The sequence below is a fragment of the Cnephaeus nilssonii genome, assembly GCF_951640355.1.
Source record: "Cnephaeus nilssonii genome assembly, chromosome: 13".
NCBI classification, from domain to species: domain Eukaryota; kingdom Metazoa; phylum Chordata; class Mammalia; order Chiroptera; family Vespertilionidae; genus Cnephaeus; species Cnephaeus nilssonii.
In genome coordinates this window covers 14,787,369-14,802,374 of record NC_137084.1, presented here as the reverse complement: position 1 = coordinate 14,802,374, position 15,006 = coordinate 14,787,369, and the positions used below count along the sequence as shown (strand labels likewise).

At 39.8% G+C, this 15,006-nt stretch overlaps 1 protein-coding gene across 1 annotated transcript in view; it reads right to left on the bottom strand.

Annotated features, from left to right (window-relative positions):
• The window catches only part of HSD17B12 (hydroxysteroid 17-beta dehydrogenase 12), a 130,235-nt gene that overhangs the window by 30,427 nt on the left and 84,802 nt on the right, over positions 1-15,006 (bottom strand). The window contains exon 4 of the mRNA XM_079788285.1: positions 10,603-10,710. Within this exon, the coding sequence (XP_079644411.1) occupies positions 10,603-10,710 (108 nt within the window). The remainder of the gene's footprint in view (positions 1-10,602; positions 10,711-15,006) is intronic.

The window sequence follows — 15,006 nt, the reverse complement described above, 5'->3', positions numbered from 1 at the left end:
ATCATGCTGCAGTTTAAAAATCACTTCCACATCTCAGACCTAAAAAGAAAAAAAAAGCATACACAAGATTTCTGTTTCTTCTAAATTCATTTGCTGCTGCTTCTGACCTACTGGATGTTTAGAATCCTTTATCAAAACCGGCTGCTACAGAGATAATGACGTCATTAGAAAATTAGATTTTTGGTAACTGGGTTGGGTATGAGGGAGGAGCAAACAATATAAACTAGACAATAAAAATCCATTTGAACTCAATAATAACAGATATAAATATACACACACATCACTTTCAAGCTGCTGCTTTTTCTAGATTAATCAGAGAGAGAAGAAATTAAGGTGATTTAGAAACACATTGCCTAATGGTTGGGCTTTCTAATATATATCAAATAAGGCAAAGTACTCTCTATTTCCTTCTCATCATATCAAAGTGGAAAACATTCAGTCTACGTTTCAGTTATATTTGTAGTTACATATACTCATTCAGCTCAAATGAAACATTAGAGAAATGAAAAACCTATTAGAGTTCATTAATGAAAATGGATTAGAAAAAGGTGCTGCCACTTCATTATATTTCAAAATAAACCAAAAAATTTAAAATGTAGGCACCAGTAATAGTGTATGTACCCAAAGTGGGGGGAACCTCTCCTGCCTTAAGCTTTTGAACTAAAAAAGGGTATGGATCTCGGAGTCCAATACACCCAGGTTTTAGTCCTGGTTTTACTACTAACAGCTCCTAACAAGAGGATTTTACCCCAAAAAACCTGTTTCCTCATTCTCTCATTCTTTCTCTCTCTAAAAATGTAGAGAATTAAACAATAACATGCAAAAATATTGAACTCAATCCTGAAACATATCAGTATGTTAATAAACAGAGGAAGAGTTGCTGTTATTTTGCATGGCCATTTAGTCATACAAGTGTTACTGAACTCCTATTTCGTACTCTATTCCAGGTGCTGGGGAGGTAGCAGGACGGCCAAGGTCGCTGCTTTGACTGTATAGCACCTGCATCCTTCTGAAAGAGCTCTGGACAATGGTTCATCAGAATAAATGTTTACACTGATTACATTTATCCTAATTGCTTCTCTGTCTTCTTTATTTCACTCAAGGAGAACTAGTCTTCCAGTCTACAGAGAGTGTGGAAAGTGATGCAAAGAAAATTCCTTTTATGCCTTATTTAACATATTGCGGGAGCTAGCACATATTCATACTCTGGCAGATGATATTTGGAACACCATGTAAAACATTTTGCAAACTTCACAGTTTTCATACACTTGTGAGTAGCAATTTCTAAATAAAAGAGAGTTTACAAGGCTTTAAATTTGCAGTGCCTTTAATCAGAAATTGGAAAATTAAGACTGAGTCAGAAGCAACACGACAGAATGTTTCATTTCCACTGTTTAATTATAAATTGCTATGTGATCCTCATTACAACACTCAGTAAGATTTGCCATCCATAAACTTAGAAGACGGGATGAGGAAAGAAGGATAACATGAGGTTGGTAGTTAAAAGAGAAGCACCTACCAATTTCATGATTTAGCGTTCTATTTACATTTCTGAAATCACAGCTAATTATCCAGTTTAGAGATTCTGCTAAGTTAAAGATTCTGCTCTAATTAATACCATTAGTGGGTTTCTAGTAAGAGGAAATACGTTTGAATTCTAAGTCTTGCTCTCCCTTTAGAAATCCGATCTCATTCCATATATCCAATGGAACTATCTATCCTTAGTCTGATAATGTTGCTGATGACTCTCCTAGTATTAAGATGAAAAATTTCATGTACCTCTTCTGTTTGCCATGATTGGTTACACCAGGCTGCTGCCTCATTCAATACAAAGGAGGGCATTTACGCCAGAGATCCAGTCATCTACTTGAATCTCCCACTTGGATTTCTCAAAGCCCTCTTAAGTTTAGCATATCCCAAAGTGAAATCATCATTTTTCTCTAAAGAATTTGCTCCTGATCCAGGGTTTTCTGTTGTAGAGAAATAGCACCCAGTTGCTTAAGTCAGAACCTGAAAGTTGCTAATTACTAATTGTATAATTTTAAATTCTGTAAAGTCTATTTCTTGTCCATAAAAATGGCTACAGAAATATTAATACCGACCTCGTAGGATTGTGGAGAATTAAATGAGATTCATTAGCATGGTATCTGGCATATTTTAGAAAAATGCTTAATGAATGTTGGTAATAATAATTAAAACCAAATAACTATTACTGTTATTCTTCTCCAGACAAGACCTCTGAAGAATACCTTCATCAGATCCTGGTTCTGTTTTTTGTTTTTTTCTTCTTTTTTTTAAGATAATTAAACTTTGATTTAATAAGGTAGAGCACTTTACACACTATTGATACTTAGACTGAAACAGTAATAACTTATTTTTCATAATAATTTAAGTTCAAATATCTTGTACATTTTGTTTTACATTTTTTATTGATTAAGGTATTACATATGTGGTCTTATCCTCCCATTGCCAACCCCTCCCCACCCCCACTCATGCCCTTATCCCTTGGTGTCTGTTTCCATTGGTTAGGCTTATATGCATGCATACAAGTCCTTTGGTTGATCTCTCTCCCTTACCCCCACCCTCCCCTACCTTCCCTCTGAGGTTTGAACATCTGTCTCAGTCTCTGGATTTGTTTTTGTTCATCAGTTTATGTTGTTCATTATAACCCACAAATGAGTGAGATCATGTGATATTTATCTTTCTCTGACTGACTTATTTCACTTAGCATAATGCTCTCCAGGTCCATCCATGTTGTTGCAAATGGTAGGAGAGCCTTCCTTTTTACAGCAGGGTAGTATTACATTGTGTAGATGTACCACAGTTTTTTAATCCACTCATCTGCTGACGGACACTTGGGCTGTTTCCAAATCTTAGCTATTGTAAATTGTGCTGCTATGAACATAGGGGTGCATATATCCTTTCTGATTGGTGTTTCTAGTTTCTTGGGATATATTCCTAGAAGAGGGATTACTGGGCCAAATGGGAGTTCCATTTTTAACTTTTTGAAGAAATTCCATACTGTCTTCCACAGTGGCTGTACCAGTCTGCATTCCCACCAGCAGTGCAGGAGGGTTCCTTTTTCTCCACATCCTCCCCAGCACTTGTCATTTGTTGATGATAACCATTCTGACAGGTGTGAGATGGTATCTCATTGTTGTTTTGATTTGCATCTCTCGGTTGATTAGTGAATTTGAGCATGTTTTCATATGTCTCTTGGCCTTCTTTATGTCCTCTTTTGAAAAGTATCTATTTAGGTCCATTGCCTATTTTTTGATTAGGTTAATTATCTTCCTTTTGTTAAGTTGTATGAGTTCCCTGTAAATGTTGGAGATAACATTGGCAAATATGTTCTCCCATGCAGTGGACTTTCTTGTTGTTTTCTGGTTCTGTTTCTACTTCCTAAACATCTCTCCAGTCATCCAACTTCCATTACCATCATCCTAATATGAAACCATCATCATATTATGTTTCATTGCTAAAATAGACATACTGGTCTCCTTTTATCAATTCTTGTCCGCTTCAACTTGGGAGTCAGAATGATCTCTCTAAAATTCTATTATGATGTCAATTTACTTCTTGAAACTCTACAGTGTCTACATTGTCCTTCCAATAAAGTCCAAAAGCTAATAAGCCTGGTTTTGTAAGCCCTTTTGTGATCTGGCCCTGCTTCATCTACAGACTCTAGCCACTTCCTCTGCAATCCGTGCTCTAGATTTACAGGTCCTCTACCAGTTCCCCCAATTTGCCAAGTACATTTTCCTTAGGGTTCTGTACTTTCTGTTTTCTGCCCAGAAACCCTTCCCACAGCTCTCCTTCCAGGTCTCAAGTTAAACATTAATTTCTCAGACAAAACATCTCAAACACTCTTAGCTTTCTCAGTAACATACTCTTTCATGACATGCAACACACTCCCAATTACTTGTTCAATGGCTGACTTCCATGAGAGCAGGAACAATATTAGTTTTATTTACTGCTATATCTCTGCAATTTTACTTGTTGACACTCTGGTTTCTCTACAAATCTGTCACCTTTTACTTGTTGAGTGAATCAGTATATGATTGACTGAATGAATCAATCAACAAATAGGAAAGGAGAGCTGCTGTATCATAATTTTTTTGGTCTTTGTCAGATTCCTAGGGTAGATAGATGTTCTAAACCTTTGGAATTTCCAGGGTAACAGGAGTGTCTTTGTTACTCCTGGTGGGCCTGTGGATCACACCAGAGTTTATACTACCAAGATGATTCAGAATGGCGATTGGTCACGATGAAGAACAACTGTGTAACTAGAGGGTTGGTTAGGGCTCTGAGCCAGCCCAACCTCTGGAAAAGGAAGCGGGACTTCAAACTGAGTTCAGTCACTGGAGAAATGAGTCATGCCTACAGAATGAAACCCAATAGAGACTCTGGACATTGAAGCTCAGTGGAGCTGTCTGGTTGGTGAACAATCAATGTGTGGGGAGTGTGATGAGACCTGACTCCACAAGGAGAGGACCAGTAGCTGTGCTCCAAACCCTCTCAGACCTTGCCCCAGGTGACTCTTCATTGGACTGGTCTTGATTTGCATCCTTCATACGAAAGCTGTTTTCTTAAGGTCTGTAAGATGTTCCGGCAAATATCAAACCTGAATTTGTAATCAGTTGGTCAGAAGTGCAGTGCTTGGCCTGGGGAGCTCCAAATTTGTAGGTAGTATCAGAAGTAATGGAAGTATTGTTGGGGATTGTGCCCCTGAACTTATGGAGTCTACACTAACGCTGGGTGGTCAGGGTCAGAATTTGATTACATTACAAAAGCGAAGTTTTAGAAGTGTCCTAAACCTCTCGAAAGCATGAAAATCATATCCCAGTATAATAGAGATACTCCACGGTCTCAGGAAACGAGCATCCTATCATGCTCCTATAATCCTTTCCTCTGTAACTAGGCTAATAGCCTATGCCCCTTCTGGGGCCTGAGCCATTTTATGCCTGGGCTACAGGGAAGGAAAAAAAAAAAAAAAAGTGAGTGGATGGAGAAGGGGATTACTTCCAAAAGTATGAAGTTTATCTTTGGTGCTCTCTTAACTAATTATTTTTTTCCCCTTCTATTTTTCCTCCCCTCAAGTATCTCACTGATCACTAACCTGCCCCTATAATCTCCTCTTTAAGCCTCTTCTTTTCTATTTCAAAATAATTTCTCCATGTATTTCACTAAGATAGTCATTTCCTCAAGGTGACTGATCCAGCAAGTAGAAAGGTAATAAACTGAATGTACTAATCCCAATCCTATCTAATAAAAGAGTAATATGTAAATTGACCATCACTCCAACACACAAGATGGCTGCTCCCATGTGGTCAAAGATGGCTGCCCCCATGTGGACACAAGATGGCCACCACAAGATGGCCAGCAGGGGAGGGCAGTTGGGAGGGACCAGGTCTGCAAGGGAGGGCAGTTGGGGGTGATCAAGCCTGCAGGGGAGGGCAGTTAGCGGTGACCAGGCCAGCAGAGGAGGGAAGTTGGGGGCGACAGGGCCTGCAGGGAAGGGCAGTTGGGGGGGACCCAGGCCTGCAGGGGAGAGCAGTTGGGGGGGGACCAGGCCTGCAGGGGAGGGCAGTTAGGGGTGACCAGGCCTACAGGGGAGGGCAGTTAGGGGCAATCAGGCTGGCAGGGGAGCAGTTAGGCAGCTATCAGGCTGGCAGGGGAGTGGTTAGGGGGTGATCAGGCTGGCAGGCAGAAGCAGTTAGGGGCAATCAGGAAGGGGGCAGGCAGGCGAGCAGTTGGGAGCCAGCAGTCCTGGATTGTGAGAGGGTTGTCCGACTGCCCGTTGTCCGGGCAGTCAGACATCCCTCGAGGGGTCCCAGATTGGAGACAGTGCAGGCTGGGCTGAGGGACACCCCCCCACCGTGCACGAATTCTGTGCACCGGGCCTCTAGTCTATATATATAAAAGCCTAAGCGACCGTTATGAGCGGATGACTGGCTGGTAGCTATGATGTGCACTGACCACCAGGGGGCAGATGCTCAATGCAGGAGCAGCCCCCTGATGGTCAGTGTGCTCCCACAGCCAACCTCCCATGGTCTCTTCCCCCAGCTGGCCAGCCCGATTGGCCCAATCACCAGCCAGGTCGAGGGACCCCACCCGTGTACGAATTCGTGCACCGGGCCTCTAGTAAGATATAAATGAAGATGGCATTGGTTCTTTCAGAGCTACTTACATTTCAAAAGGCAATTTAAAACTAATTTCTTATTAGTAAAGTTCTGAGAATGGCAAGAAGATAACCTGTAGCTCTGTATAGTTCTAAACTCTCTGAAGACGAAGCGACACTCTTCTACTTGTAACTTCCCTCATCAATCGAGACTGGGAAGCTGCATAACTTCCTGGTATGCACGTATCCTTCTTTGGGGGAACATAGAGACAGTTTCCTCAACCTGTGGCTCCCTCTCCTTGGCCTACATTGATTTCTTCTCTCTTTGATACTTTAGGGACTGAACTCTAAGAAAGCCATCCCAATTAATTACCTGGGAATTTGCCATTTGTAAGCTAACTGGTCCTTTCCCCCAAGTAGCTAATAATACCCTTGGGTCTTTTGTTAAGAAGCTTTGGAAACCTAAGTATAAACAGATACATAATCCTTTCTTTCCTTTAGTTAATAGCTCCCTTGCCCCACACTTCCTCCTATAAAAACCTTCCATTTTGTACAACACTCAGAATGCCCTTCTAGTTGCTAGATGGGATGCTGCCCAATTCATGAATCCCTTAATAGGGCCAATTAGAGCTTCACATTCACTCAGTTTAATTTTGTTTTTTAACAGTAATAAATAGGCCTGAATACACTCAGCCAGCACCAGTATGGCATCACAAGTCCGCCTGTCTGCACCCATGGACTCTCTGGTTTCTACAACTTATATAAACTGTGACAGTATGGGATGCAGAAGACCTTCGCAGCATTTGGCGTGGAAATTTTGGTCTAGGGTAGGATGCATTAAAAGCTATGATTGATTTACTTATTAAATGAATCACAAACTAAGTAACTATATTTTTCCAGGAAGACCCTTCTATTTTTAATTCTAAAATAAAGAATGTCACTTTTTTTAAAGTTAAAAACTCATAGCAGTGTAATTTGAAATAAGTATTATCTGTGGCATACTTGAAATCCAAGGCTACTCTGTTGGCCTTGGTAAATTATGCCTCCCGCGATGCATTGTGCAAAGTCCTCCAAACCAATTTGGAGCACACATGAGAGTCTCTTGAGGAATCAAGTAAGCATTAGAGCAGTCCCATTTTGTTAACCAATTGTTTGCTTACTCAAAGCAATATTGATGTCATTTTCTCTGAATAGTTGAAATTTTTTAAGCTTTCGCAACTCTGTGTTTCCTGGCATTTGCCTGAGAGAAGAGAGCAGATGCTTACTTATTTTACATAACAGCATTAAGAATCCAACTCCTCAACCTTATGCATTTAGAGTCTTATCAAGTTACCATGACCTTTCAGTATGAATTCACACAATTTGTGGCTGTTTTCCTTCCACTTATCTTATTGAAAACTTAATGTTTCTCTCATGACAAAGGGCTTTAGCATTTTCCTTGGTAGTTCAGGAAATATTAATTTTCTTTATTAAGCACTGACTATACTTCAGTGGTTAATGCTATTCAAACAAATGGAGTGTACCACGGTGATTTATTTTTCTTTTTATCATTACTGGTTTTGTTAATAATCAGTAGAAAAAAATTCCTTCCTGTAACTTAATATGGATTGCTATATCGTACCAGAAATCAATTCCCTAAAATAAGGGAATATTAGACAGGGGAGATTGACATTAAGCAGAAGTAGGAAAATAAGATTATTTCCCCTTGACTGGACAGAGGTGGGGGCATGTATGATCTGGATGGGGATGAGAGAGGGAAGAAAGAAGGTGAAGGAACTACAGACCCAGGTAATCATAAGAAAAAGAAAACATAAACACTGTACCACCCCTAAGTTCTGTACCCACACTATAAAAGTTGAAATATGACCTAGCAATAAGATAAAATTAGCTCATAAAGGTGTCTTTATAATTCTCTCAAAAATCTTGACAAACTAAAATTATAATGCAATGTAAGTATAAGATATCTGCTAACAACTGTCAATAATAATTATGCAAAGCTTATGATTAAGGAGACAGGTGTGGTAGAGGAGAAAGAAAATTAAATGGATAGCCACTTAATAAGATAATGTATTCAAAAGTGCTGCTATAAACTTTAAAGGATTATGTAAATATTACCTATAATTATTTTTATTATTAATCTGTAACCAAGTAGAAGTAAAAAATAATGTTGTGTGTATGTCTCAATAAGTATTCAATCAGAATTATTTAATTATAATGTAACTTTAAAGTGTTATCTTTCCCATTAGAACATTATACTACATAATATCAGGCACTTTCTTGTTCACTGTTGTATCTCTAGTTCATTGATGAATGAATGAATATAATATGAACTGCTATTGCAATTTACTAAGGAGCTGGACTACAAAAACAATGGTTCCATTAGCATATGTGGCCTAGGAAAAGATCAGTCCTTATGTCTAAATATCAATGTTTACGTATTGACACAAGTCCTAGGATTCTAGAAGTGGGGAAAACATGCTTCAGAACCACATGCCCTCTATTCCCATCCTTAACAGATCTGTCTGTTGTGCCTAAACTCATACTGTAGACTTTCTATATATTGAGTCAGGAAAGAACAGATGAAGAACGCCTTTTTTAACCCAGCAGTCCGACACCAACTAGATGCCCAACATTTCCATCTTCAAGGGCATCGGCTCTAAGTATCTATAGTTCAAAGTTACCCAATGAAAAGCAGCTAAAATGTATGTAAAGCTAAGAACAATTGTGATTAACAAAACTACTTCTGAGAGAAAATTTTCTTCTCCAAGAACACAAGTTTAAGGTGTGTCTCCGCTCATTAGAGCTCCTCAATCCATGTCTCTGCCTAAGCCAGCCTTCATTCTTCAGGACATGCCTAGTTTGAAAGGGGTTATGACAGACTATGGCAGGGTCTATCCTAACTAATAAGTCATACCTGCTACTGATTTGAGAATTTAAAAAAGTCAACAATTTTACAGATGTTGGTGGTGCTGCAGGTATTCCAGATCTAAGCTGAAGAAAGATAATTATGAAAGACTCCAGGCAATATTATAAGTATTGACACAAGAAGAACGTGTAGACAGAAGGCAAAAACTAGACCCGTGTCTTCACTCATATTTTGCTACTGGCTATCCTATAAGTGAGGGAGTAGCAGTGCGGGTAGGTGGGGCATGGTGATGTGTGATGTGGACCAGGCAGGAGCTGAAAAAGATGGCATGGCTAAGCCAGGGTTAAGGCACTGTGTAGGGCTATATATGTTTAACTTGTTTTTAAATTGCATTACCAAGAAATTATATAAAAGACCATTCTTTTATAGTATGGGGAAAGGAGGTGAGGTTGTGAATAAAGAAATGTTAGAAAACTGTTTTAAAGCTTCCTTTGTTTTTCCTCCTTTTATAATCCAATGAAGAAGACAATGGCAATTCCCAGGTTCACACCAATTTAGGCAGTGAGACAAACAGGTTCAGCAGAGGAAAGCTTTTCTGAACTACATACTGTTTCTTCCCAGAAATGGCTCAAAGAATGTTGGGTAACTTTTCAAAGCCCTTGTTCTTTCCTTAAAAGCTAGAGAATATTTTCCATAACAAGGTACAATATTTCCATATCTCAAAAAATCATTGGTTTTTGGTAATAAGAGCAAGGTGTAACAAAAGAGAGTAGCAGACTTAGATTAAAAAAAAAAAAAAAGAGGGCTGAATGCCAGTTGTATCACTCAGTCTTTATGTGGCCTTAGGCAAGACCATAAGCTCTCTTAGCCACACTTTCAACTGGGGTGATGTCTCCCCCAATGGGACAAAAATTGGTTGGGACCCAGCCAGCATGGCAATATGGTTAAGCATTGACCTATGAACCAGGAGGTTATGGTTCGATTACCGGTCGGGGCACATGCCTGGGCTGCAGGTTCTATCCCCAGTGTGTGTGTGTTGGGGGGGGGGGGTGGGGGGGGGGGGTTCAGGAGGCAGGAAATCAATGATTCTCCTTCATCATTGATGTTTTTCTCTCTCTCTCCCCCTCTCCCTTCTTCTCTAAAGTAAATAAAAATATTTTTAAAAATTGGTTTGGGGTTAGAGAGCATAAGATCTTATTCTTTATGTGTGTAAAACAAAAATATACATACATAAATGAGACATACATAAATGAGCAATGCTTTTCTAAGTCTTCATTTCTCAACTGTAAGTATGGGTCAGCATCCTCCATCTTAAAAGATTACTATGATATAAATATAAATATATACAGAGAATGAGAGACTGGAAATAAAGCAAGCAGAGAAAACAACCAAATGCAGAATAGCCATTAAAATATAACTAAAAATACAAAGATTCAAGTAAATATAGATTAACATAATCTAATAATCAATTGTATTAATAAGATAATTTTTGACTCACTAGTCATTTTATCAACTGAGCACCTAACCTCCAAAAAAGAAAACATACAGTCATTGTAAAAATCAAACAATAAATGCAAAAAGAATATATATTAGTAAATGTGGCAAAGATACAAACCTAAAACACCAATTTTAAGGCCTGCCAAGCTTGTTTTAATTTTATCATATATATCTTCGGATGCAAAGTCAGCAGCAATGGTCTTTGTTTCCACTTTGAATTTTTCTCCTGGGGAGAAAACACAAATGGGGAGAGAATTAATACATGGCAATTAAGCACTTAATGCCATTATCCCTCCAAACTCTTTTTACCCCCTAATTTGATATAAAATTTAGACCAGGATAATTTTAGGCAACCATGAGACGATCTAAGAGATGATATAAAGACAACACAATAGTTCCAAAATAAAATTCTAGTGTTGTCACAGAGTTGGCTGGATGTTCCTTAATCAGTTCTCCTTCCAAAAATCAATGACTACTTTTTAGACCCTTAGGTACAAATAATAAAACATGATTCACATTATAATGTTATATACTCTTTAAATATCACTGGTTTTGTGATTTTAATTGCAAACTGATGCTTCATTATCTCAGGAAGAAGTCTTTATGCTGTAATATATTTTAAAGTGTGATATATTAAAACAAAAGTTCATCTTATTAAAATGAAAACAAAAGTAATAGGATTCCATTGGAATTTAAAAGCTCGGTTAATAGTTAATAGTCACTACATTTAAAAATCCACACAAAACAGTGACAGAGCTACAAAGTGACACAAGAAAGACTTCACAAGACCATGAAGTTCCAAACAGAGCTCATGGAAATAACAGATTGAGAAATAAGACCCTGGAAAAACGGGACTCATCTGATGTAACCATACTGTTTATGCCTGCCTGCACTAGTGAGTCCTTTTGAGAAGACAGCATACTGTGAGGTCACCCAGACATGGATACCAATTTCATTTCCACACTTACTTGCTAAATGACTTTGATATCCCTTGTCTCTGTGTGAGGCTCAAGTGTTATCTACTGGCATACAGGAGGCAATCCATAAAAGTTAGTCTCCCCTTTCTCTCCTCAGCTAATCCCATGCTCACATCACTTTGTGAAGTTCAGTGGACTAAGAAAGCTTATCTTCGGCAACTGATGAGAATTCATTTAAGAATCCAGTTTCTAAAACGAAATGATTCTCCATTTGCACACAGGCAAGTAAGTTAGCGCATCACAGAGTGTGCAGCACTAACCCAGGAAGTTTCCACTCCTGACCTAAAGGATTTATGTCTAAAACTAAAGAGCCAGTTCACAAGAGATGTGGTTCTTGGTTAGACTCAATGAAAAGTATTGACCCCAGGTAGGAATTCATGAATAAACCAGAGGGTAATAATTATATGGCAAATATCTTGCCTGCTGGGAAAGGCATACTTACTATTCCACATAAGTGAGTTACTATATGTGCTCATGAAATGGACAGCCAGACAGACACAGAGCTGTCATTTCACATAGCTGATCCAACATGTCTCACTATAAAAGGTTCGCAGAATTCACCACAAGTACCGTACTTTCCGGCGTATAAGACGACTGGGCGTATAAGATTTTCCTGGGTTTAAAAGTCGTTTTATACCCCGGAAAATACGGCATATTGGACTATATTGATGGGATTAGATATAATGGATTAGATATATTGGACTACCGTATTTTCCGGCGTATAAGATGACTTTTTAACCCAGGAAAATCTTATACGCCCAGTCGTCTTATACGCCGGGAAATACGGTAAATAAAGATCTGTTATTAGAGCCACAAATTCATATGGGGAATGGGGGGAAGACAAAATCAGAAGGCTGAAGAATACCTTTTATTAACTGTAAAATAGGATAAATTTATCTCTTTATTTTGAGAAAACCAAAGTATGTTGCCATACTAGCACCATATACTGACATTTAGGAAAATTTCTCTCTAGTAATAAAAGCCACTTTCACAACCCCTTAATCAAATTTATTCTTTCAAATCTCATAGGATGAACTTATGTTGCAGCCTGATATAGATATGCTGCTAAAAAAAATTCAGAAACACTTTTGGAAAGAACGTTATTTAGTAAGAACCCTCAAGTAAACTCTTTCTTTGTGTTCACATTAGAATAAGCAAAATGGCTTCTGATGCAAGTTTTTCAAGATAAATAACATTATGAACTTATACCTGGATTACTGTGAATCATGTTCTAGTTCAGTTAACACTGCTGCTTTTCTCTTAACTTACCTTCACTGCCTCTATTGTAGGCTTCCTCTTTTTTAAAAGTATGTCAGCTCATGCCCCTCTCCTCCTCACAAACCTCCCGGAGTTCCATCTCACTCAGAGTAAGAGCCAAAGTCTTGGGCAACAACCTAATACTCTCTGAACTCATCTCCACCTACTTCTCCCCCAGTTGCTCCCTAGCTCCAGCACAGAGGCCCCAGCAGTTCTTTAAACACACAGTGGTCTCCAAATACACTCAAAGGCTTTTGCTCTTGCTGCTCCCTCTGCCTGGAATGCTCTTCTGCATCCCTTGTCTCCGTTGGGTCTTTAAACAGATGTTACCTTCTCAGTGAAGCCTCCTTTGACCACCCTTTGAAAACTGCAAGCACTCCTCCCCTAGCAATCTTTGTCCCCCTTCCCTGCTTTGTTTTATCCTGCTGCGTTGACCTTCCTCCAATACACCATGTATTTTCATAATGTACGTGTTTGTTGTCTGTTCCCACCAGAAGTAAGCTTTGTGAAGACAGGACCTGGGTCTGTTTTGTCGAGTTGCTCAACAATGTCACAAAGAATAATGTTCTGTCCTCCTCTCTTTTCCCTTAGGCTGGCTCGCCTCCTGGTTTCAAGAGGGCCACAGCCATTTCAAGTGTCCCATGCAGATGGCTATGTTCTGAGGAAGAAATGGGGTGTCCCTCTTATATGTCCCTTTTACAGCGAGGAAAGCTTTCCCAGAAGAATCCAGCAGATTCCCCTCACATTTCCTTTCCTAGGATTATGGGATGCATGCTCTTGCCCAGGCCCATGTATGAGCTTTGAGGATTCCACACACTGCCCCTACCAAGTTGTGCGAGTCAGGGATAGCAGCACATATATAAGAATAAGACAAGAAATGCCTCTCCCTGAGCATAAGCAATCAGAAGAGAATTATGACAGGTGCTCTAAAGGCTGAGATAGGAGGTAGTTGGCTTTCCTAGGAGCGGAGGAAATCTAGGCATCTTCCCTTTCCCACAGTCTACCAGTGCTCAGCTGACCCTATCAACAAAAGTCAAACCAGATGAACAAGAATCCTCTAATCTTTAACATCAGCACAAGGATATACTAAGTACCTGGAACAGAAGTGAGGACCATATACATACAGTATAGCATAGTGCCACACACACAATTTCCACCTTCACCACCCCCACACCTAAGGCTCATCGTAAGACCACCAGTCCACAACTCACAAACAGTCCATTGCTGGGGAAAAACTTTACCAAAGCCTTAGGAGAGGTACTTCTGAGTACTCTGATCCCTGCCCACCACAAAGGTTCAATGGATGCCGGCCTCAGTCAAGTCTTTCCTCCAGGGTAGGATCTGTGATAGTTAAAATCAAGTACTTCCTCCAGGGTAGGATCTAAGATAGTTAAAATACCCAATAAGTGTGTAGGACAAAGATACACAAATAAGTGAAGTTGGAGGTTGCAATGGGAAGAGATGAACCATTTATTTGTCCCTTTAAGGAAACTCTGGTTGTCCCAGCTTTCGGGTACCAGCCCCTTTGGGGTATTCCTCGGCTTCAGAGAGTCACCTGAATCAAGATCATGCCCCCTTCCCATGACGTCCATATCCAACGACAGATTGAGGTGGGAGTATAAAGCCATTGGACTGCTTGTACCTATCACATTGTGATTCCAAAATTACAGTAAGTTAAGAGGCCGTGTGCACGAAATTCATGCACGGGGGGGGGGGGGGGGGGAGGGGTTCCTTAGCCTGGCCTGTACCCTCTCGTAATCCGGGACCCCTCAGGGGATGTCTGACTGTCAGTTTAGGGTTAGGCCTGATTGGACCTAAACTGGCAGCCGGACATCCCTCTCGCAATCTGGGACCGCTGGCTCCTAACCGCTCACCTGCCTGCCTGATCACCCCTAACCACTCGCCTGCCTGCCTGATTTCCCCTAACTGCTCACCTGCCTGCCTGATTGCCTCTAACTGCTTCTGCCTTGGCCCTCACCACCTCGGCTTCGTCCGGAATGACATCTGGAAGGTCGTTCAGCTATCCGGTCTAATTAGCATATTATGCTTTTATTATATAGATTTTTCTGTTCTTTCATAATACCCTAGCTTTAATTATTCTAGCCTTAAGATAAGTTTTAATATTTCTGACAATGCAAGTCTCCGTTATTATTACTCTTTTTCAAAAGTTTATTGGTTATCCTTACTTCTTTAGTCTCAGTTTTTATTGGGACTGCATGAAACATTTCAATTAAATTTATGAAGAACGACAATGTGGCATTCCTCCAGGCTCTCCATTTACTCAATGT